Source organism: Pseudonaja textilis, chromosome 13, assembly GCF_049901715.1.
Source record: "Pseudonaja textilis isolate UNSWEBS1 chromosome 13, rPseTex1.2, whole genome shotgun sequence".
Taxonomy (NCBI): Eukaryota; Metazoa; Chordata; class Lepidosauria; order Squamata; family Elapidae; genus Pseudonaja; species Pseudonaja textilis.
In genome coordinates, this window is record NC_142002.1 from 15,745,361 (window position 1) to 15,769,399 (window position 24,039).

Consider the following 24,039-nt stretch of genomic DNA (forward strand, 5'->3'; position numbering starts at 1 on the left):
GTGATAAACAGCCTAAATTAACATTTTAATTGCAACTTTAAAAAAAAGAGAGTCGAAACTTAAGCTTTGCAACTTTAGCTAAGGGATGAGAATATCATTGGGATAATAGCAGAAGTTTTCTTTTATTTTCTATTTGCATAATCAGAAGTGCTAATAGAAAAATTTGCAGAAAAAAAATATTTAGCAAAGTTTGCATAAAGCAAGCCACCTTTGCAAGGATAACAAACTATGTTAGTTTAAAGATTTAAGGCCAAAACTTCGCTCGCTTTCTAAAGGCAAGAAGATCTATTTGGCATTAATGGTTGTGACAGCTAAGAACTAAGCCCTGAGTCAACCCGTCTTCTCCACTGAGGCATCCTAGGTTTTAAGCAGTATTTACTTACCTAAAATCCGAAAGTTAGATAACTGATAATCACGGACTTGCCCTTATTTGCAATACGCTGACTTTCACATCCTGCTAGTTTTGCATTGGCTGTTCCTTTGCATCCTAAAAATGTAAACTAATCCTGGAAGGAGATTTTCTTGAGACCAGGCCCAGACCTGGGAAAACAAGTCCGTTTACTTAGCAGGCCCAGAGGATGGCACAAGAACTTGGTCTAGGTGCGATAAGGATGCTGTAGAAAGAAGGAAAATGGAGTTTGCAGTGGAGATAACCTCCCCGTGGCCCAGTTCCCACCCCATCTCTGCATTATGCTGGAATTGGGAAAATATAACGCTGCCTTTTTCCCCCCCTTATAAACATGTTTTGGTTGAAGTCACAAGCAGAGAGCGATGAAGCCTCCGTAAGAAACCTGTGACTACGGCTGTTGGAGGAAGAAAAGATGTTTTAGGGTGCCGGATGCCTCCTTTTTATGACCCTCTATATTGGGCATTGCGCTCTTTTCAAGTCCGTAGGCAAATTTCTAGCTGAGTCTCCCCCGCCCGCCCCCCTTTTTAAAGGCTACCCATAGTCATAAACGATGCAGAGAGACAGCGAACCCGATTGCCAAGTTTAAAGCAAAGAGATGATGCTAGCAGAATTGTGAAGCTTTGCATTTTTCCCTGCCTTGGAGGGCTGGTGCCAGCAGCTGGAAGCTTTCCGGGGGTGGGAGATTTGGGGGGGGGGTAGGATGGGCGGGGCCAGAAGGAAGCACCAAGCGGACAGTGTGATCTCTCTTGCGCTCTCTTGCGCTCTCTCTCTTGCTCTCTCTCTCTGCCTCCCTCCCTCTCCTCTCTCTCTGTGGCTGCCACTCAGCTACAGTGGTTGCTGGAGGGTTGGCTGACTGTAGCCACCTCCCTGCATTGCTGCTAGCTAAACCCCGGCTCGTCTCGTGTCTGTCTCTCTCTTGCTCGCTCTCTGTCTCTCTCTGCTGTAAGAGAGACGTTCCTGGGGCTGGCTGGTGGCGGCTGCACCTCCTGCATGCTGCCTAGACTCCCATGGGCAGGTTTGCTCTCCACCTCTCTCCTCTAAGCGAAGATGTGCCTGTGTTGCATGGCCGAGTGACGTCTATGGCACACGGTAAGCATCAGCAGTTTGATCACATGCTGGGCCAGTCAGTAGTGCAGGCGGGATAGGAAGGTGGAAGGTAGAGGCAGCTCTGTTTACAGGCCATATGGTACTTTCAGTCCGGCTGGATGCGAGAAGTCGCTGCCTACGGAAGCATCCCCTAAACGCTGCGAGATCGGACCGGGTGGGGAACTCACCAACACCTGTGCGGGTCCGGTGTGGCTTTTCATTGTGTGTGTGTGTGTGTGTGTGTGTCCCCTCTTTCCTGTTTGAGCAGAGTTTCCAGACTCCGAGGGAGCAGGGGCCGCAAGCAGGATGCTCTTCCCCGCTTCTGTCCAGGAGTCTCCGCGTGGTTTGCCCGACACCAGCGACCTGTGCCTTGGATTGCAGTCTCTCAGCCTGCCAGGGTGGGATAGGCCGTGGAGCACCCAGGACACAGATGCTGCAGCCCAGTCAAGCACGCAGTCTGGTAAGGGAATCTGCTGACGCACAGCAACAGTTGCTGGATTGCCTTTTGCAGCCCTGTCACTGGTCTTGGTGAAAGATCAGATCCCTGGTCCTTCCTTCCTTCCTTCCTTCCCTCCCTCCCTCCCTCCCTCCCTCCCTTCCTTCCTAACCCACCCATATGCAGTCACAACTTTCCAAGTTTGAAGCACTACAGAGAATATGTGGGTTAATATTTGGAAGCAAGTTTTTTTTTCCAACCACATTTTTGGGGATGGTGCTGCTGCAGGCACATGGGTGGTATGCAGACTGTTGTGACGGAGTCGATGGAAATGGGTTGGCGTTTATTTACCCAGTCCTGAACTCCCCAGTGATTCCAGGCTGATTTTAGACTGGTTACTCCTGTAGTAAGAGTAGTGTTGTGTGTGTTCAGACGGTGGGGATATTTTCAGTTGCTTACTGGATGCTCCAGAGCCAAACATTAAAGGGATGAGTGACAATGCTTCTTTAGATCTGGGGTTAGGACTCTTCCTTTTGTGTGCTGTTTTGTTTATTATTTTTTTTATGTACTCGTACTTTTAATCTTTGAGAAGATTGTGCTCAATTTTTCCTTAAACCTAAGCTGCCCCTAAAATATGGAACGCTTATACCTGTTCCATACAGGATTAACTTCCCACATTTGCTAATGTGATGTTTCAAGAAGAGGCAACCTTCTTGGTCAAAAGGACTAGGTACCTATTGTAGTGAAGGAGTGTGTTGTGCATTAATACCAGATTTTCCAGGATCCATGATAAAGGTTTGGAACCTATAGTCTCATGGAGGACCTCTCCACATATACATTGGTAGGCTTTTTAATGGCTAGGTCATTACAAGCCCTTATGGCATCCACCTACGAATCCAACTAGGTTTTGAGTGGCTTTGGAGGGGCTAATTAAAACAAACCCCTCTTAGATTGCTGAAGCTTCTTGGTATCCATCTGTTGTGACTGGAGTTAAGTTTGTCCATCCATTGTAACTGGACTTAAGATCCAACTCTTTAATGCTGCCATAGTCTTCCTGCAGCTTTGCAAGGCCATCAAGGATTACATATACGGACAGCTCAAAAGCCAGCAGGGAATAACCACACCTCATTGTACTTCCTTGTTGCCATTGCTGGCATTAGCCGTCTGGCATTGGCAAATTAAACTGGAGCCTTTCATCAGATGGCCTCAGGTTGTGGCTGGTGAGGCTCTGAATGACAGTGGCCGGTCTGTGGAAGGCTTTATATAATAGGGCTGTTCTTGGCATCTCCCGGTTGTTTCAGAAGTCTTAGCCTCCCAGTTGTAATCTTTAACTCCTTGTCTTGCTGTAGGGTACGCTCTTCCTTCAGACATTTTGAGGTGGGGCAAAACTGGAACTTGCCAACCGTGGGAAGGTATAAAACAATAGAGAGGTGGTTTTTTGAGAGGCCCTGCAGAAAAAAAGTTAGCGGTCAGCAGGATCAAAATGGGATCCTTAACACCATGTCCCATGTAGGTCGAAGAGTTCTTACAGTAGGAAATGGGGGAAAAAACAACTCCTTAATAGCATGTAGACAGCACTGAAGGGTTTTTCCAAGAAGAGGAAAAATTCCCAACCCTGTCTGGAGGAAATTCAAAATAATTTTCTCAGGTTTCCTGTAAGCTTCAGTGCTGGGTGAGCAGGACTTGCGATTTATCCAATTGTCATTTTTGTCTTTGAAGGGAACTTGCTCTGACATCAAATGGACAAATTCCACAGTTCCGGCTGATGGAAAAATAAATTTTATTTACTGGTTTAAAGGCGTTCATTGTCTGAGGAGACTGTGCTCCAGAGGCATGCTTGCGCTGCAAAAATAGTTGAATGTTCTCTTTCTGTTCCTTTGGCATTTGAATTCTATTATTCCAGCACCATGGCGTGATCTGTATAGTGACCCTGATACTAAATATACTTCCGTGTGAAGAATTATTGGGCACAGGGAATTAATTAACCCTTCGCTGCCCCCATTTTTTAGCTCAACCCAACGCTTAACATCCTACCCGCTTTAAGAGAAACTGGGCAGACAATTGGGTTAGGAGTAGCACCAGATTTTCTGTTCTATGCTCTTTAAAAAGTCTGGTAGCAAACTCAGAAGCTGAGTTTATATTTGTTTGTTCAACTTTATGCTGCATTGTAAGACTGCAGCTTTTGTAGAAACCTCACCCTGATAAGAAAAAAGTAGGGCTCAGGCATCAAAAAGTCCCTGGACAGGATCTGGGAACGAGAGATGTCCAATTCCAAATCTAAATTTTACACTTGGGAATTAGTAGCGAGCTTGTATGGAGTGTGCCAGGTTCTAATTCTGTGTCGATCTGTTTATTTTCCTTCTCCAGCCCCACCCCCATGCAATGACTTTGCAACGGGGTGGGGATGCAGATGCAATATTTAAGGGGGCGGGCGTGGAAACTATCATCCACGGGGAAGAGAGGTTCCTGTGTATTATTGGGCAGAGGGAGAATTCTCTCGGAGAAGGTCGCTCTTCTGTCCAGAAGTCTAGGATGCTGTGTCTGGAGCTAGATTTGAGCAGGCAGCTTCCTTGCTGGGTTTTGATGCAGCAGCTGGCAGAGTGTCTGGCACGAGAACTGCAGCATTGCCTGGGTTTGCCGAGATCCCAGCCCATGGGGGGTAGGGACGACCGCCCTTGCCAAGGAGGGAAAGCAGCATCTTCCGACTCTGGGCAGTTCGGAAGCTTCGACAATGACTCAGCTGTACCCAGGCTGGAGGGATCTGGCTGGCGAGTGCAAAAAGTTTTGCAGCCGGGTTAAAAATACGATTGCTGATTTGCACTCTTGGAGCTCTTGGGCTTTTGACTTGGGATGTGCTTGGAATCCAGACAGGCTGTTGTGACTCTTCTAAATCCGAATGCCTCTCTTGGGTGGGGCTAGCAGGGATTTAAAGATGGAGTTTGAAAGGGGGTTTAAATCTGGGCCTATGTAGACTTGCTGTTTCTCTTGAAAGCCAGTGTTGTGAAAGGGCGCTGGCAGATATCCTGTGGCAGACTGGCAAAGGAGCCCCCTCCCCTGTAAGGCTCTGCAGGAAAGGTGCTCAGAGCGGGCAGCCTGGCACCCACCTGCCAGGGGAGGCTGGCAACCTCCGGAGCCATTTGCATATGCCTCCGACCCTGTCTGGGGGAAATTCAAAATAATTTTGCCATTGGCTGCAGAAGGTCAAAGGCGGAGACTGATGGAGCAGATTAAAAGCCCCTCCCCTTTGGACTAGTAATGAAGGCACCTGGCTATTGGCAGGGTGATGGTGAGTTCTAGTTCTGCTTTAGGCATGAAATCCAGCTGGGTGCCTTTGGGCCAGTCCCCCTCTCTCTCTGTCAAACCCACCTCGCAGGGTTGTTGTGGGGAAAATAGGAGGGAAGGAGCATTCGATACGTTATCCCTCTTTTGAGTTACTTATAAAAATAATAAATAAATGCAGGATGTAAATAAACAAACATCGTCTCCTGGTTTTACTGCGTTGGAAATGATTGCAGGTTGGGCTGTCCACTTCCCACTTCAACGGCTTCTTAAGGATACGGCAAACAATTTGTTCCCAATTTTGTGTTTTCAGTCGGTCTCCTCTGCCCCGTAGCAATCTCGTCTCCAGCCAGAAATGTTTAGACAGAAATAATTTCAGATAGAACCACTCTCCTGAGTCAACATATCATAGACGTTTGAAAGCAGACACTCCTATTTTTGGGGGGAGTATATGTTGTTATATTTTTATACAGATACTCCTTGACTCCTGATTTCACTTTGGATTGGAATTGGGGTCTCTTAAGTGATGAATTTGTTAAACAAGTCATCATATCACTGGACCTGGCTGTACAGTCATTAGGTGACTCTTGATTCTGCCATTGACCTTAACTTGTTAAAAGCTGGCTGGGCTGGCCTCAAATGGTGATCCAGTAATCCCAGGACACTGCAGCCATTATAAATACAGGCCGGTTGCCAAGTGCTCAAATTTTGATCCCGTGGCCCTGGGGATAACTGCAACTGTCGAAAGGATAAGGACCTCAGGTGAAAAAAGCCATACTTTTCAGTGCCATTTTCAAATGGTTGCTAGATTGTAAGTCAAGAACTAACCTGTAGTTGGTATGTGTATGTGTATATCTATCTATCTATCTATCTATCTATCTATCTATCTATCTATCTATCTATCTATCTATCTATCTATAATAGATAGATAGATAGATAGATAGATAGATAGATAGATAGATAGATATAGCCACTTTCTCCTCCTCTTTTCTATTTTATACGTACAAAAATATTAGATGCAGAATTTATCACTAAATAAAATAAGGAGTCCTTTATTTGTAATATACTGTTTGAGCAAGTTGGAAATCCAATCCAGGCTCGTAAATATGCATCGGTGCCAGTCCAAAATTGTGAACCATGCTAATGTGGCATTATTCGCAGAGTTACATTCTTTTCCCAAACTGTCAATTTAGTGGAGGGTTGCATCCCTTTTGAACCTAGGGATGGGATAGATATAGGACAGGCTTTTTTTAAAACAACAACAACAACTTCTACCTCCTCACTGAGAGACTGAGAGAGACAGCAATTCTCATCTCTGTCAGAACGATTGTTTTTAATTTACTACTTGATTCTGGCATTTCTATGCTGCCTTTTCAAAGCCACATCTCTCCCAAAGTGACCTCTGGTGAAGACAAAAAACATTTTGAGTGCTCCTCCGCTTAAAATAATCATTTGCTTCCTAGTAAGGGGAAACCCCCTTTTTCCCCCTCTTTTTTCTTTTTTTGCAATCTGTAGTTCAAAGTACAATGCTCTTGCAAAGGGTGAGGTCCGGGGAGATTAATTCTTATCAGCGGGGATCCCTTCAAGTTTGCTACTTGGGTTAAGAGACTTGGAAAAACCAATGCAGTTTGTGAATTTCTGCAGTTGGTTACCCTACAGGGAGTTACGTTTTCCATTTTCTCCTCCTTTCGACTGCCAGATTTACTCCACGGAGGAGATTTCAGGAGAAGAGCTGAGTCACGAGTGTTAATATATGGGCCATTGGCCTTGGGAGTGGCAGACAGACAAAGCAACAGGAATAAATCAGACGATAAAAAGACCTGCTTAATTTTATTCCTGGGAGAGGCTGTTCCAGGGTGAACATACTGAAGTGATAACTCTTGAGACCTCTTCCTGTAATACCGTCTTTGGAAAATCTCCGTTTAAGAGGATTGCTTTGTGTTCCCTTGCAGGTTCATTCTGAAGGATGCCCTGAGTGTTTTCTTAAAAAGATTGATTTAAGGGGTCTTCCAAAAACTCCGGCCGTTTAAGGGCTTAACTCCTGGTTGATCTTTGCTTTGTGTGTGGCTGGTCTTCCAGGATATGAAACTGTTTGCTTTCTGCACCGAGAAATAATTGTTGTTGAATTAATTGCAAGCCGCACTTTGCCCTTGGAGACAAAGAAAACTTTCTTAGGATGCCTTTAGAGTGGAGATGGAAGGAATGAAAGGAAGTTAATTTCAAAGCTGTCAGAGAGTTTGCTATGTTGACACAGGGATAGACGCCACCTTGCAAGACTTCCCTATCGCTCAGTCCAGTAGAAAGTTCTTTTTTTAACCTGTCTGGGTTTGTTTAGCTCTTCTGTGGCTGGTCATTTGTGCTATAGATGCTTGATAGGGGCTTCATCACTGGAGGTTTTTAAGACTATTGAGCAAGGGGATTGGACTAGAAAACCTCCAAGGGCCCTTCCAGTTTTATTCTGATGGAGGTTGCTGATTTCTTCGAGAACCTTTGATTTCAGACTGACTGTAGAGAGTTGTGAATGCAATAAGAAGAATCGGGAAAGACTGTTTCCCTAGGATCAGCATCAAGTACTTCCCTTCTGGAATAAATCAACTGCTTATATTAGAGATGCTGTGTTGGGCACTGGCATTCGAGTGATCCTTTCCTGAAGTCTACACAACTCAACTCGGAAAGTCCTGATGCAAAATGTAGTTGGATGCTGCAGAATTCAAAGAATTGGGGTTGTGGAATTCTGGGAAAACAAATTTGTATTCTTGGTATCTTTTTTGCAGTAGGATCACACACACACACACCCCAACACACACCAACCATGGTAACAGGAAAAAATAGCCACATTTATATTGGAAAAGATGAGAGTAATTTTAATCTGGAGTGTAAGGTACAGGGTTTGCAAAGAAGGGCAGTTAGAGTGCTATTTCATTTCACCCCCTGCAACGGTTTAGATGCACATTTTAAATTTTCTGATTTAAAAAGCATTAGATTGCTTTTTTATTACCTTGTGGTTTTAAGAGTATAGTTCTTTTTTACAGACTTATCCTTTTTATTATTTTGTTATTGCCAAGTGTCCTGGGAATGTAGAAGGGCACTGTAAAATATTACTGTGCAACCAACATGATGGTGAATTTCTGTTCCTAAAACCTAATTTGCCTTTTTAAAAAACCTTTTTTGATACTTTGGGTGTGTTTTGCTGTTTTTCTTTTGCAACCAGCAAGTACAGTTTTACAATTAATTCAACAAAAAAAATAAATAAATCTACGTTTGTTAAGATAACAACACACAAGGGGCGAGGGATCACTGGAAGGATCATATTTCTTTGCAGTCCTCTGGTCATTAGCACTCTCCCTGAGACCTTGAGGTCACTTGGAGGTTTATTTGTGCCTTCAAGGTCCCTTGAATCGCAACAAATGGGCGTGGATCCTTCTTGGAACTGCTGACTCTGTTGTAGACTGGAAATTGGGTGGTATCTTATCCCTTGCTTCTGTGGATCCCTCTTTCATACCCGCTGTCCTCCCTGGCTGCATCCATTCAATGCTATAAGGCAGGGGTCTCCAAACTTGGCAACTGTGGACTAAAAAAAGGGGGGCAGATTTAGCTTCTGGATTTATTTTGAAAACATGATTATAAAAGCTACAGGGCCTCTCTTAGTGAAGGCGTTGCACATTTCCATTGTCACAGCAAATCAGAGAGGGATGTCTATAGAAATTCTCCATCATCCAGGTCATGGTTGTCCCAAAGGGGCTTTTTCAAAAGGCAACTGGGCTTTTCTTTGTTTTGTTTTTTTCATTGAAGACGTTTTGCTTCTCATCCAAGAAGCTTCTTCAGTTCAGTGTCAGAATTCTGGGAATTGAAGTCCACAGGTCTTAAAGTCACCAAGACTGGACATCTCTGATCTAAATTATGACACACAAGTTATGTTGCCCAAGAAAATGTTTCAATCGTGGTCAAAAATCTATCCCGGGCAGTTAAAACAAGGGTCTTCCAACTTGCAACTTTAAGACACGTGGACTTCAATTCCCAGAGTTCTCCAGCCTGCATGGAATTCTGGGAGTTGAAGTCCACAAGTCTTAAAGGTTGCCAAGTTTGGAGACCTCTGATACAAGGTCTCCTTATATAAGGACTATAAAAGCACCAAGGACTCCTGTTGTGAGCAGGGGGTTGGACTAGAAGACCTCCAAGGTCCCTCCCAGGTCAAGGATTCTACCTTTCCCTGGATGTAGCCTGCAGTTTCTTTAGCTTTCGATCTTAAAGCGCAGCATGTTTCATTAACATCTAAAAATAAACAAACTGCTAATATAGCAGTTGCACAGTAACTTGTCTCCGAAGAATTATTTATCCAAGCCCCTCAGGCGCACAGTGTTCCAGCAATCTTTGCACATCTCCTGGGATTCCTGGTGTTTACAGTTGGCTTTCTCTGACCTCAAATACCTGAAAGGGAAATATATATATTGAAAGTTATTCCCTGGGGTCAATTCAGATTTGTTTGCCACCGTGATCTTAGGCGGCTTCAGAAGTCGGGCAGTTACGAAATAACAGGTCGTCTTCGACCATAATTGAGCACCAGATCTTCGTTGCTAAGCGAAATATTTGTTCAGTGAATTTTGCCTCGTTTCACGACCTTTGGTGCCACCGTTGTAAAGTGAATCGTGGCAGTTGTTAAGCTGGTTAACCCAGTTGTTCAGTGAATCTGGCTTCCCAGTTGGCTTGGCTTGTTTGGAAGTCACAAAAGGGGATCGCATGACACCCGGGAACATTGCAACCGTCATAAATACCAGTCGGTGGCCAATTGTCTGAATGTGGACCCTGGGAATCCTGCAGAGATCATCATTGTGAAAAGCGGTCATAAATCACTTTTTTCCCCCAGTGCCGTTGTAACTTCGAACGCTCACGAAATGAACCGCTGTAAGTTGAAGACTTAACCTGAGCCTGAAATCAATTCTCATAGCGATGGCTTAAGAAGAACTCAACCGCTGACATCCTTAATCCGTGCTTTGATTCCACAATAAATAAGAAAATATGGCCTTGTTTTTACTGCATGTTGTGTCAAACAGCTTCTGGTCAGCTTGGATGTTTGTCATCTGTTCTCAGCCAAGATCCAAGTTCTTCAGCTGGGTGTTTATGAAGAGGGTCTCAAATACGAGAAACGCCCGTCGGAAATCTTGAGGGCTAGAAACTTGTCTTTTTTTAAAAAAAACAAAAAGGTCAGATTTAAACCCTGTGACTCTGTAGAACAGGGTGGCGTCTCCTCTCTTCTTTAAGCCCAGCAGGGTGCAAATAATTTTGTGTATTATTTGTGCCCTGGAGTCTTTTGTGTGTGTTGTGTCAATGCAACACGGCTGTGTCAACCTTTTTGTTAGAGAAACGGGGATGGGAAATGCCAGCCTCTGTGTGTGTGTGTTCTCTCAAGCAAAGCTGCACAAGCGGGCTGTGATACACAGCCTTTGGTGTATGTCTGGTGATTGGTCCATGTGATTGTAGAAAAGGCAGTGGTGTGTAGGAGGGAATGTGTGAGGTTGTTGTTTTTTTCTCCAAGAGTGGGAGGGCCGGCTGTAAAAGAGATTTTATCCATCCGCTTCCAAGGATTTTTTAAGCTGAAGTCGAATAATTCAGGATGGCGGCTTGCGTGTTACAGTGTTACGGGTGACTTTGCTGAAACCAGTGGTTTGCAATAACTAGGTTTAGACTAACAAGTGAGGAAATGTAAGATACCAGTGACAGGCCAGACAGGGTGGTGGATGGATATCCTGGGGTTATTAAGACACGTACAGATATTCCTCAACTAGAACGCCACTTATCTGAAATAGTATAGATTCTCCAGTTTGGGCAGGAGGCTGGACTAGAAGACCTCTAAAGTCCCTTCCAGCTCCTATTCCTATTCTTATTCCTTATTCTCTACTCTATTCTTATTCCCTATTCTATTCTACTCTACTCTTATTCCTTATTCTATTCTATTCTGTTCTATTCTGTTCTATATTCTCTATTCTATTCTATTTCTATTTATTTCTACTTCTATTCTATTTTAATTAATTCTATTCTATCCCATCCCCTATTCTGTTCTGTTCTGTTCTATTCTATTCTATTCTATTCTATTCTATTCTGTTCTATTCTATTCTGCTCTTATTCCTTATTCTTTTTACTGTATTCTTCCCTATTCTATTCTACTCTACTCTTATTCCTTATTCTATTCTGTTCTGTTCTATATTCTCTTCTCTACTCTATTCTATTCTATTTCTATTTATTTCTACTTCTATTCTATTTTAATTAATTCTATTCTATCCCATCCCCTGTTCTATTCTATTCTATTCTATTCTATTCTATTCTATTCTATTCTATTCTATTCTATTCTGCTCTTATTCCTTATTCTCTACTCTATTCTTCCCTATTCTATTCTACTCCGCTCTTATTCCTTGTTCTATTCTTATTCCTTATTCTCTGTTCTATTCTATATTTCTATATTTTCTATTTCTATTCTATCGACTACCACAGTTGAGCCAAATATTTCCATTGCGGAGCAAGGCAGTTGTAAAATCAGTTCTGCCCCATTTTATGACATTTTTTTTGCCACTGTTGCTAAGCAAATCACCGCAGTTTTGCTAAGCGAATCATCAGTCGCTAAGCGATCCTGGCTTCCCCCATTGATGGAAGTCAGCCAGGAAGGATGCAAATAGCGATCACGTGATCGCGGAACAGGGCATCCGTCATAAATACCTGTCAGGTGCCTGGGTTTTGATCATGTGACCTTGGAGATGCAGCAACAGTCACAAGAATGAAAAACGGCCTTACGTCGCTTTTTCAGTGTCATAACTGAACGGCCGTTAAACAAAGACTTATAAAGTGAAGGATTTCTTGCATACCCGCATTTGCATTTTTAGCATTTTGAGAACCGGCTTAGAGGGCCGATGAAATTCAACTAGCCAAAATGGAGGCAAATTGAAGGAGATGAAAAATGAAGAGTTTTTTTTTTTTTTTAACTTCTCCAAGAATGGCGATGGGCCTGTGAATTTGTTTAGAGGGAAGACACCTGCCCTGCTGACTGGGGAATTCTGGGAGTTGAAGTCCAGATGTCTGAAAGCTGCCAAGGTTTGAAAATTAAATATTGGCAGTCCCAAAGGTGTTTGTTTGTTTGTTTGTTTGTTTGTTTTTTCAAGAGGCAACTGGACTTTCTGGTTTTTCTTTGAAGGCATTTCGCTTCTCATCCAAGAAGCTTCTTCAACTCTGGCTGGATGGTGGGGAATGGAAGATTTCCTCAGATTGACACAGGCAAAAAAAAAACCTCCGAGTGGCCTCAACTGCTCTCTAAAAGAAGGCAAATAACCAGCTGTCTGCAAGGAATATAAATCCTTCCATTCCCCACCATCCAGTCAGAACCGAAGAAGCTTCTTGGATGAGAAGCGAAACGTCTTCGAAGAAAAAGAAGAAAATCCAACTACCTATTAGGAAAAAAACCACCTTTGTGACAGCCATGACCTGGAGGACTGAGAATCTCCCTAGATAAAATATTGGGAGCACTTCTGCTTCCTAGCACTGGTGGATGCAGCCCCCATAATGGATTTATTCCTTTGGATTCTTCTTTCTTCCCCCCCCCTCCCAAAACAACAACAACAACATACACACACAAAAGACAACAGAGTTTGAAGGAAGGCTGACATTAGGTGCCGCTCTAGGAACTCTTCGTTCACCGCCTTTTCTGTCCTCCTTTGCAGTTCTCAACATGCTCAGCCATCCTTTCGGGAAGCCGTCGCTGGGCTTCCTGCCGCTCAATCCCATCGGCTCAGAGCTGAGCGAGAACCTTGCGACTCCCACCTTGAGGGCCTCTCGCTTGGACAGCAGCCGTTCCCTTCTCTATTCTCGTTCCAGCAGCCCCTCCGACTCCGACACCAGTGGATTCAGCTCTGGGTCTGACCACCTTTCAGATCTGATCGTAAGAAAATCGTGGATGTTCTCTTTTTTTTTTCTTTTTCCCCGCGTGGTTTTGGAGATGGGAAGGAAGTTAGAACTTCCCAAGTAGCGCTTAACTGCTTTAATTAATTAAGTGAATGTAAAAAAACTGCATAGGGGCCGCCCAACTCACTCATAGGGACACTTGGGCGGCTTGCAGAAGTAAAAACCCCAAAGGTAAAACCTGACAAACCCCCATCCCTCTGGTGACCACAATCCTACATACCACTCGATGGGCTCCCTATCAAAACCAGGTCTTCAGGCCTTTCCAAAGAGTGGCAAGGTCTTATCTCTGTAGGGATGATGTTCCACAGGTGAGACCATGGAGAAGGTCTGACTTCTTTCTCCCACTAGACGGACCTCCATTCTGGTGGGTTGGATAGATGTAACCCAGAAGGATAGTCCTTTAAATCCAACCTCCAATCCTCTCCAACCTTGGCCACTTTTAAGACTTGTGGACTTCTGGCTGGCTGAGGAACTCTGGGAGTTGAAGTCCACAAGTCTTAAAAGTTGCCAAGGTTGGAGACCCCTTGCTTTAAATAACCTTGACCCCAAGCTGTGTTTTAAAGGTGACAACCAGCATTTCGCATTGGACCTGGAAGTAAGTCAACAATCCGTGTAGTGCCCAAAGGAGAGGTGTCACACATACACATCCAGGCTGCACAAAAACCATGTGAGCCACATGTCACATCTTGGACCCATTGAAGACTGAATGTAGCGGGAATTTAATTATTGCAATGGTGTGAGGCTGGGCGTGTGGTTACCTTTCCAGTATCTTCCCAAATGTGAATTATTAATTTTTTCGCGGTACGTCTTTTGGCAGTCAAGTCTCCGTATCTCACCTCTGCCGTTCCTGCCTGTCGGTGGCATCACCAGGGATTCCTTGAATGGAGCAGGATCTCACCTGGATCAGGAGCAGGCTGCCTTGGCTGCTCTTACCTCCTCCAGCCCAGCCACCTTGTCCAAGCAGTGGCCTAGGGCCCCATCCTGGCCATCCTGGAACATCACTGATTCTCCAGACGATCCCTTCAGCATAGAAAGAGAAGCCAGGCTCCACAAGCAAGCCGCAGGTGAGCCCAACCTGGGCTGTGTGAGGGTAACCAGAGAGGCCAGGTAAGAATTCCACCACTGTCCCATCCCACCTCATAGGTGAAACTTCTTTCTGGCTTTTGTCTTCAGCTATGAACGAAGCAACCTGCACTTGGAGTGGGCAGCTCCCACCTCGAAACTACAAAAACCCCGTTTACTCCTGCAAGGTGTTTTTAGGAGGTGTCCCCTGGGACATCACAGAAGGTGAGTTCCTGATGACTCTTGCACGCCTTTCTTTAAAACAAAAAACCTATTCGGGTGTGGTATCAAAGACATGCAACGATAGTTCTTGACTTTTGGCTTTTCCAAGATGAGGCAGGTACCCAAATGCTTCTCAATGGCCAAGAAGTAGCATTCTCAACATTGAGGTCTCCTGCTGCAGTATTGCAAACCTGGCCATTTTTAAAAAGTGGAGATGCTTTTGTGGGTTTGCATTTAGCAATAGCACTTGGACTTACATACCGCTTCCCAGGGCTTTTACAGCCTTCTCTAAGCGGCTTACAGAGTCAGCCTGTTGCCCGCAACAGTCTGGGTCTTCATTTTACCCACCATGGAAGGCTGAGTCAACCTTGAGCCGGTGAGAATTGAACTCATGGCAGTGGGCAGAGTGAGCCTGCAATATTGCATTCTAACTACTGGGAGAGGGAGGGTGAAAGGAAGGGAAGGAAGGAAGATAGCAATAGCCTTTAGATTACTATACTGCTTCACAGTGTTTTTACAGCCCTCTCTAACCAGTTTACAGAGTCAACCTCTTGCCCCCAACAGTCTGGGTCCTCCTTTTACCCGCCTCTGTAAAGGATAGAAGGCGGAGTCAACCTTGAGCCTGGTGGGATTGGAACTGCCGAATTGCAGGCAGCTGGCAGTCAGCAGAAGTAGCCTGCAGTACTGCACTTTAACCACTGCACCACCGTGGCTCTTTTTAATTAAAAGACCAGTAAGGGTCACCGAACCCTCAGGAGTTAAGATCTTAAAGCAGGGGCCTCCCGACTTTAGGGCTGGAAACGACTAGCACGCCTGGGCGAGCGGAAGCTTTACCTTTGCTTTCCTGTATTAGCTACCCGCCGTCGCTGGGGCAAGGGGGTAGAAGCGGCCTTCCCCTAGCCTACCTCGCGGGCTAGAAGGGGGCAGACGGAGTTCTGTTGGCGTCCCTCCTCTCTTAACCAAGCCCGCCTCTTCTTTGCAGCGGGTCTGATCAGCAGTTTCCGTGTGTTTGGCTCGCTGAGAGTGGAGTGGCCTGGTAAGGATAGCAAGCATCCCCGCTGCCCTCCGAAAGGTAATATGCCTAAAGGTAATATAGACATGGTAGGAATTCTTTTTATCCATGCTTGGTGTAGACCACTGAGGGCTCCTGGGCATGAATGCATGCTGGTGACGGACAAGGACAGCACCCGTGAGTGGGTGGCTGCCTCGTGGTGCACAGGTGCTTCCTTTTCACCCTCTTCTCCACCTTTGCCAGGGGAAAAATGCACACCTGAAGCTATTCAGGGCTGAGGACAGCAGGACTTGGGGGCTGGGAGAGAGGAGCCCCAGGTGCCCTCAACCGTTGTCCCCTTTACATGCATCAGGACCACATTATCCTAGAATCTGGAAGGCTGGAAGGCACCTTGGAGGCTTCCTGGTCCGGCTCCCAAGGACTATACAAGACTGAGCTTGGAGAAGGAAGGAGAGGGTAGTAGGGCTTGTAGAAAAAAGAACCAGGCAGCCCCGAGAAAGAAGTGTGAGGAGGAAACTCAAGTTCCCATGTCTTAATTCCGTTCAGTATAGCAATAACAAGAGTAATAGCATTTATACCGCTTCGCAGCGCTTCACAGGCCTCGCTTAAGCGGTTTACAGAGCACCTTGGAAGGATGGAAGGCTGAGTCAACCTTTGAGCCAGTCAGGATTGAACTCCTGGCAGCGAGCCGAGTTGGCCTGCCTTCTTAACCACTGCGCCACCACAATTCATGGTATAAAATGGGACGGAGAGAAAGAAACTTGGAGAGGCTTTCAGGATTCCATTTTTCTAGTCAAGAATATCCCTGGAATCCTGTTGCTTGACCTTGCTTGCTTTTGGAAGGGTTCTTCACATCCACTTTGAAAGCCTGTTCAAGTTTCCCTCTGTCCTGTCTTGAGCCCTGAACAAAAAAACCCAGGTGCGGTGGTCAATTGCTTTCCCACACTTCTTTCCATCACAGGATCTTTTCAGCAACTCCCTTCTTTACCTGTTCATACCTTCCTTCTACGTTGCTTTGCAAACCCTCCTGTCCAGAGCAGGAATCCCGAGACTATTCCAGACAGATAACCCAATCTTGACTTGAAAACCTCCAGTGATGCATTCTGGGACGGTTCCATTAGGAAATGCTTCTCTTGCTCAAAGAGAACAAATTGCCCTCTGTTTCCTGGGACATAGTATGGTGTATAGATCAGTATTTCTCAACCAACTTTGGCAGGACTAAAACTCACGGTCTTCTGGTTTTTCTACCCTGGTGCCTTAACCACTCGACTAAGTAGAATATGCTTGTTAATATTGTGCTTCCTCCAATTATTGGAAGTGGGAGTTGTTACTGAATATTCCTCAAAGAGTTGAAGTGGTTGGCTCTCTCCGATACAACAAAGCACTTCTTAATATTAATTAATCTTACGATGTTTTGGAAGAGAACACGTGTGTTCTGCCGTCTTTAAGGTCTTAATTCATTCTCTCTCTCTCTCTCTCTCTCTCTCTCTCTCTCTCAACCATAGGTTATGCCTACCTGGTGTTTGAATCTGAGAAGTCTGTACGTGCCTTGCTCCAAAATTGTTCCCGAGATATGCTGAGCCCCAGTGGTCTAAGCGAATACTACTTCAAGATGTCCAGCCGTAGAATGAGGTGCAAGGAGGTGAGTGGAACCGCCTGGCCTCTACTCCAAGGTGCACATGAACTTAGCAGGTTAAAAGTCCATTGCAAAGGTTGCACATGAACACGTCCGCAACAACGCACTATGGCTCGTTCTCATTTAGTGGCTGCCTCATTTAACAACCTTTCACAGTTACAAAAGTGATGAAAAGGTGACTTTACTACCAATCTTCGTACTGGCAGTCCTTGACTTACAACGCTTCATTTTGTTCAAAGTTACAATGGGACTTATGACCTTGGTTTTTTTTTGCACTTAATGACCGCTTGTAGCATCCCTGTGGTCACCTGATTAAAATTCAGGCAATTGGCAACTGGACTGTCCTTACGACAGTTGCACTGTCCCAAGGTCATATAATCCCCGTGTGCAACCTTTTTGAATTCGAATTCTTTATTGTCATTGTACGTATATACACAGTATACATACAACGAAATTCACATAGCACCCAGAGACCAGACTCAACATGCACGCACACATGATAATCCCCAAACACACACACACACACACACACGCCAAAATTCCCTGCCTCCTAAAAACACACCAGCATCCACACAACAGACTAAGTAATGCTGTCCCACAGCTCACTGATGGTGGCCCTTAAATTCATTGTCAAGTGCAATTATAGCTCTGGGATAAAAACTGTTCAGGAAACGTGTGGTACAAATCTTAATTGTTCTGCATCTTCTGCCACAAGGCAGCAGTTCACAAAGATTGTGAGCAGGATGGGAAGAGTCTCTGAGAATGTGGTGCAACTTCCTCAAACAGCGAGGTGTGAAGATGTCGTCCAGGGCTGGTAGCTGGAGCCTGATGATATTCCAGGCAGATTTAAATGATTTTGACAGGCAAAGTCAACGGGGAAACCAGATTTCATTGAACAACTGTGCTACTAACTTAACGACTATTGCAATTTGCTTAACAGCTGCAGGAAGACAAGTCGTAAAATGGGGCAAAACTCATTTAACAGAAATTTTGGGCTCATTTCTGATCGTAAGTTGAGGACTACCTGCAATTATGACATTTGCATGTCTGCAAAGCAGAGGGGGAAGTTGAAGTGAAATTATGAAATCCTGAGCTTCACTTTGTTGCATGCATTAAACATGGAACTCTGCCTCTTGCAAGTATTCTTTGGTGCTTAAAACCTGGGCAGATACAAGTACTGGTGCCAAGCAGTGTCTGCAGACAAAGAGGCATTGTTTGTGCCCACAGGACTGGTCAAGCCTCAGATGGCATTTATCGGGGTCAAGTCTAGCAGACAACAGGATATTCGGGATTAGTTTTTGCAGCTCAGATGAGGACGGAGTTACAGGGGAAAGATGCTGGCTGGGGAATTCTGGGAATTGAAGTCGAGAGCTACCTCGACGCTTGGCTTAAAGGACAGGGTGGGATTTGTGCAGATGTCTTGAACGGCACTAACCATTGGGCCTGCAGGTGCAAGTGATCCCCTGGGTCTTGGCCGATAGCAACTTCGTGCGCAGCCCAACTCAGAGGCTGGACCCTGGGAAGACGGTCTTCGTGGGAGCCCTTCACGGGATGATGAATGCAGAGGCCCTGGCGGGAATCCTCAACGACCTGTTTGGCGGGGTTGTCTATGCAGGTATTGACACAGACAAGCACAAGTATCCCATTGGTAAGTAAAAGCCGGTCCTCGGGGCCTTCGGTGGGGGTGGCATCTGGGGCTTTGTGGAACACCAGTGGCGTTCCCCACATAGAAAGTCGAGGGAAGAAGAAGTAGAGACTTTGATGGCCTTGATTTCACTGTTGGGCTGTGGTGAGCCACGGGTGGGAGTGAAGGGGCTGTTTAGAGGTCACTTGAACTGAAGCTGGATGAGTTTGCTAAGAACTGTGGTTGCACACTGGTCAGAATGTGGTGTCGCAGGTTAATTCTGCTGATTGCCAGCAGTTCAATCCAGAGTATCTATCTATCTATCTATCTATCTATCTATCTATCTATCTATCTATCTATCTATCTTTTTATTTCTGTCTATTCTCCCTCTGTCTCTATTATCTATAGCAGCTGTGGTTGCACAGTGGTTAGAATATAGTTATTGCAGGCTAATGCTGCTGATTGCCAGCAGTTCAATCCAGAGTTTCTTTCTTTCTTTCTTTCTTTCTTTCTTTCTTTCTTTCTTTCTTTCTTTCTTTCTTTCTTTCTTTCTTTCTTTCTTTCTTTCTTTCTTTCCTTCTTTCCTTCCTTCCTTCCTTCCTTCCTTCCTTCCTTCCTTCCTTCCTTCCTTCCTATCTGTCTGTCTATCTATCTATCTATCTATCTATCTATCTATCTATCTATCTATCTATCTATTTCTGTCTATTCTCTCTCTGTCTCTGTCTCTATTATCTATATCAGCTGTGGTCGCGCAGTGGTTAGAATATAGTATTGCAGGCTAATTTTGTTGATTACCAGTAGTTCGATCCTGACCGGCTCAAGGTTGGCTCAGCCTTCCATCCTTCCGAGGTCGATAAAATGAGGACCCAGATTGTTGGGGGTGATAGGCTGACTCTGTAAACCGAGTGCTGTAAAGCATTATGTAGCAGTATGTAAGTCTGTGCTATCGCTATTTTCTAGTTGATCTTTGCCAATTCTTGGCAACTGGGAAGAATTAAAAACTGGTTTTCCTCCCCTGCCTCCAGTACATGTTGCACTGGACATTTTGAATGTTATTAAAAATGGAAAAAAATCTGTTTTCAGTTCAGGTTGACTTGGCAATATTTTTACCTATATATCTGTTGTCTTCCTGAATTAATCCTTGGTTATTAAGATCAAAATGTATTTCAACAGGACCAAAAAGAGCCAGCTGAGAAGTGTGAAATTTTATTAATGTTCAAGTTCCAATCTAAATCTTAATCTCAGAGGTGCAATAAGGACATTTCGTACAGAAATAAGCAACGGTTCAGGTTCCTGAAACAAACATTTTTTTTGTACTGCCATTCTGTCCAATCTGGGTTGAGACCGATACTGCTCAGAATAATCCCACTCTTCCTTCTCTCGCCCCAGTAGGGTAGACCGTGTAGTAAGTCACGTGCATGCTTGACTCATAAAGCTTTGTTATTGATCTGGTGCTCAGTCTTATTGTACTGATCAACTGACTTATTTGCAGGGTCTGGACGTGTCACCTTTAACAACCAGCGTAGCTATCTGAAAGCAGTCAGTGCTGCATTTGTGGAGATCAAAACAACGAAGTTTACAAAAAAGGTATTGAGCCTCCAAGTCATACGCTTCGTAGTGCAGGGACACCCACATTTGCATCTTGGCAGGTCCCTCTGTAAAGCCAAGAGTAGAGATTCTGGTTGGAATAAAAGATGTATTGGTTTAGTTTCTATAAGCCGCCCTCCTCAAACAAGAGACACTCCTGGTGTTGAAACCAAACAATTACAAACAGTTACAAAATTAATGCAAGATACACGGAGACTGGGGGTACTAAAACTTGTCAGACTTTGCATTCCCCAAGTACCAAGAGAAACACTCAGCAACAAGAATGCACGATCTACTCTGAATGTTTCATAGGGAGTTCTGGGCGAAGGGACCATTTGTAGTTTTCCCCTTGGGGCAATTTTGCAGATAATTTCCCAAAGCAGCAGTGAAGCATCCTTTATTTTGTTGAATTAACCAACCGGGAGGAGCACACGGGCCGGTCCTGGAGGCTGAGGAAGGCTCAGACGAGGACTCTGAGCTGGCAGTTGTCAGCTGCCTCCGGAGTTAGACAGCAGTGAGGTGGGGTAGCAGCTGGAGGTGGATCCCAGCCTGCGCATCGCTGCCAAAAGAAAAGAACAATTACGAACTAAGGGTCGTCATGGAAGTAAAGCCACAGGTGGACGGTGAATGGCCCCTCCCATAGGGATTAAAAGAGGAGGGGGCTTTTGCAGGAAACAATTTGTTCACTGCATCAGTGTCTTGTCTGTGCCTCTCAGAGACTCTGCTGAGTCCTTCCTTGTCAGCACTGTGTTTGGAAATACTTCCTTGGCAGCTCCCCAAGCTAGAATAAGGTCTGTGGTCCTTATTACACCCTAGAAAGACTGTTTGCCAGGCCTTTGGTTGAAAGCGAATGCAAGAAATTCACCTTTGTTTTAATAAAAGGGGCTTTCAGGGACAAAGAGTCTGCTTAGTGCTTTTTGGAGAAGCCTCGTAGGTCAGAACACTTACACCCAAAGGGATGAATTTCATTTTCTCTCTCTACAGGTTCAGATTGATCCGTATCTAGAAGATGCCATGTGTCAGATTTGCGGATCTCAGCCAGGTCCTTTCTTCTGTAGAGATCAGGTATTCGCTCCTATTTTCATCCTTGGTCTGAAAATCTGGTGAGAGGTGTCCCTTTGTATTGTTGTTCTGCTACAGCAGGGGTAGGGAAACTTGGCTCTTTTATCACTTATGGACTTCAACTCCCAGAATTCCTAAGTGAGTCATGAAAGGTTCCCCATCCCTGGCCTAGTGGTTTTTCAGTTGTGGGGAAAATCAATTTTTGGCTCGAATGGGACTGTTTAATATTATATATGTCCTACATTTGTATATTAAACAGTCCCATTCAAGTCAAAAATTGATTCCCACCACAACTGAAAAACCACTAGGCCAGGGAGGGGGAACATATATTGTAAGCGCGTTGTATTAAAGAGTCTGGCCTGTTATCTGCTTTCAGCATAAAGAGTAGGACTTTAGTTACAAGGTGGCTTACCGACCTTCTCGTGATCTTCTCGGTCCCACCTAGATGTGCTTCAAATACTTCTGTCGCGCTTGCTGGCACTTGAAGCATTCCATGGAAATCCTACACCACCACCGTCCATTGATGCGTAACCAGAAGAACCGTGACGCCAGCTAGAGCAGCGCCGGCGAGCTGCTCCGGCTCTTCCCTTGACTTAGAGGAGAGAGAGCCCACCGATCCTAGTTGGTGCCACACCCAGGCTGAGGGAGATGCCCGTCGGAAGGACTAACGGGGAAACCTTTGCCTTCACATTTGCACTTGCTGGTCTTTCTTTGTTTCTGCACTAATGCACAGTGAAGTTCTCTCTCTTTTTTTTTTTTTTTTTTTGGTCGGGGGTTTGTTTGAGGGGTTTTTTTTTTGAGAGGGGAGGCCCCCTCAAAACAATTCTGCAGTTCCCAGACTTTGGTTCCTTGCTTGCTGAGGGGAAGCAGCAAGGGGACCATAGGTTGAGAAGGTATTGAACGCAGATGCCTTCAGATTTCTTATTTATCAAGGGCCCTTTTTTACATTTCTTGCAATACTGATGGTGGAATGCATAATAATGCAGTTCTCATTGGCTCCAGTTTGTTTGCAGTTGCCATACAGTGCCTTTCCATTCGTTTAACCTTCCCTCCCTCTCTCCTTTCCTCCCCTTCCCTTCCCCATCTGAACGGAATAAACTGGATGTTCAGCTGGTGTTTTTTACTGTAACAACAAGGAGACTGTTCTTCTTCACTTGAAACCAAAATCATATTTCATATTTTATGCGCCAGGATTTTTACCAGTTCCTTTTTACACTCTTGAAAATGGTTTTTAAGCCGTTTGAGACGAGATTTTTTTCTTTCCTGGCAGCTTTTAACATCCTTGCAACTTATTTCTGGGAGCTGTTAGTTTAAAAAAAAAAAAAATAGAAGAAAAAAATAATAATAATTCCCAGTTGTGAATAGCAGTATTTGCAACCCAAGAAAGGAGGACAGGATAATTTGGATTTTGAAACCGGACCGGATAAATGGATCTTTGATCTGCTGTATATAGTTCGTTGCACTTTTAAGTTGCACTTCTAAAAGGGGGCTTGACAAAAGGTTTTTAATCACAAAAGTCACAAAGGCTTCAATTTTCTTTCCTTTTTAATATCTGAGCAGAGGTAAGGGCTGCGCTGGGTCGGGCCAGCAAAGGTTTTACAAGGACCCCTTTTCTGTTTTAGAGGGACGGGAGGCCCCCTCCGGAGCAGTGGGAGCAGCCCCACTGATTGCGCTGGGAATTGAAGTTTAGATTTTGTTTCATTTTGGGTCTTTTTCCCCCCGTCTCTTGGAAAGCTGTGTGCCAAAGAACGAATGTTCTAAGTTCTCCCTTTTTCCTGCTGAGCTCATGTTGCATATTCCAGCTGCTCTTTGTGGGGTTGTTGTGAAGCAGTATGTGAAGTCTACCTCATTGTAGCATATGCGGGCGAGACTGCATTCTCCTACAATTGTGTGGAGTAAGCTGTGATGTAGTTCTTGGCACATAATAAAAACACGTTGCAGCAGAACCTCGGGCTTGTGGTGTGTGTTTTTTTTCCAGAGTTGGGGGCTGAAAAACGGGGGAATCTGAAGGTTGCCGTCTTGTGTACAGATTATCCTCAATTGACGACTGTAATCGAACCCCAAATCTCTGTTGCTGAGACACAAAAAAGGTGCCTTTTCAGGAAGCAACTGGATTTTCTCATTTTTTTCTTTTTCTTTTGAAGACATTTCACTTCTCATCCAAGAAACTTCTTCAGCTCCAACTGGATGGCGGGGAATGAAAGGATTTATGTTCCTGGCAGACAGCTGGTCATTTGCATCCTTTTAGAGGGTTGTGGAGGCTACTTGGAGATTTATCTGTGTTCTCAGGATTACCAGCAAATGACCAGCTGTATAGACAGTATAGAGAGGGAAAGAAATGCTGGATTGCTAAAGGCACAGGTCTGCCAAAGATTCCAAACTTGGTTTGTTGAAATACCATAAAATATAGGGAGTTTACTGTCACCCTTGCCTTGCTGGTACAAACAAAACACACAAGTCAAAATGCATACACACACCAGTTGTATCATCCAATTACTCTAGAATAGAGAAAACTCTATTCGGACACAATTGGGAATGGGTCCTGTTTTCTGTGGGATCGTTTCATTTAAAAGCAGATGGCAGTGGTGAAAGGAACCAGGTGGGCCTTTGGGGGAGATAAATTTAGAGCTAAAAAGGAAAGAACTTTACAAGCAGGCAGCTGAGTTTGCCCACAGCGGAA

General features: G+C 44.8%; 1 protein-coding gene across 4 annotated transcripts; it reads left to right on the forward strand.

The window, feature by feature from the left end:
- Positions 1-1,356: 1,356 nt before the first annotated feature.
- Positions 1,357-23,305, forward strand: CPEB1 (cytoplasmic polyadenylation element binding protein 1). 4 transcript variants are annotated; one of them, XM_026709699.2, is made up of 11 exons: positions 1,357-1,498; positions 1,764-1,955; positions 12,914-13,131; positions 13,972-14,218; positions 14,328-14,441; positions 15,421-15,525; positions 16,956-17,092; positions 18,536-18,734; positions 20,203-20,297; positions 21,282-21,362; positions 21,805-23,305. In XM_026709699.2, the coding sequence occupies exons 1-11, from the start codon at positions 1,417-1,419 to the stop codon at positions 21,913-21,915; spliced, it is 1,581 nt and encodes a 526-aa protein (XP_026565484.2). In that variant the 5' UTR covers positions 1,357-1,416; the 3' UTR covers positions 21,916-23,305. The 4 variants fall into 4 exon arrangements, with proteins under 4 accessions (XP_026565484.2, XP_087797587.1, XP_087797586.1 ...); XM_087941461.1 differs by having other exon boundaries at positions 14,298-14,441; positions 15,421-15,510; positions 21,805-22,708; XM_087941460.1 differs by having other exon boundaries at positions 14,298-14,441; positions 21,805-22,707.
- Positions 23,306-24,039: the final 734 nt, after the last annotated feature.

What these genes read in the sequence shown, in the direction of transcription:
- CPEB1 (XM_087941460.1), top strand. Translation starts at nt 1,417, where the DNA reads ATGGGCAGGTTTGCTCTCCACCTCTCTCCTCTAAGCGAAGATGTGCCT. An exon ending in GAAAGGTAATATGCCTAAAG is followed by an intron (nt 15,526 to 16,955) that starts GTAATATAGACA and finishes TCTCAACCATAG; the next exon opens with GTTATGCCTACCTGGTGTTT. An exon ending in CAACGAAGTTTACAAAAAAG is followed by an intron (nt 20,298 to 21,281) that starts GTATTGAGCCTC and finishes CTCTCTCTACAG; the next exon opens with GTTCAGATTGATCCGTATCT.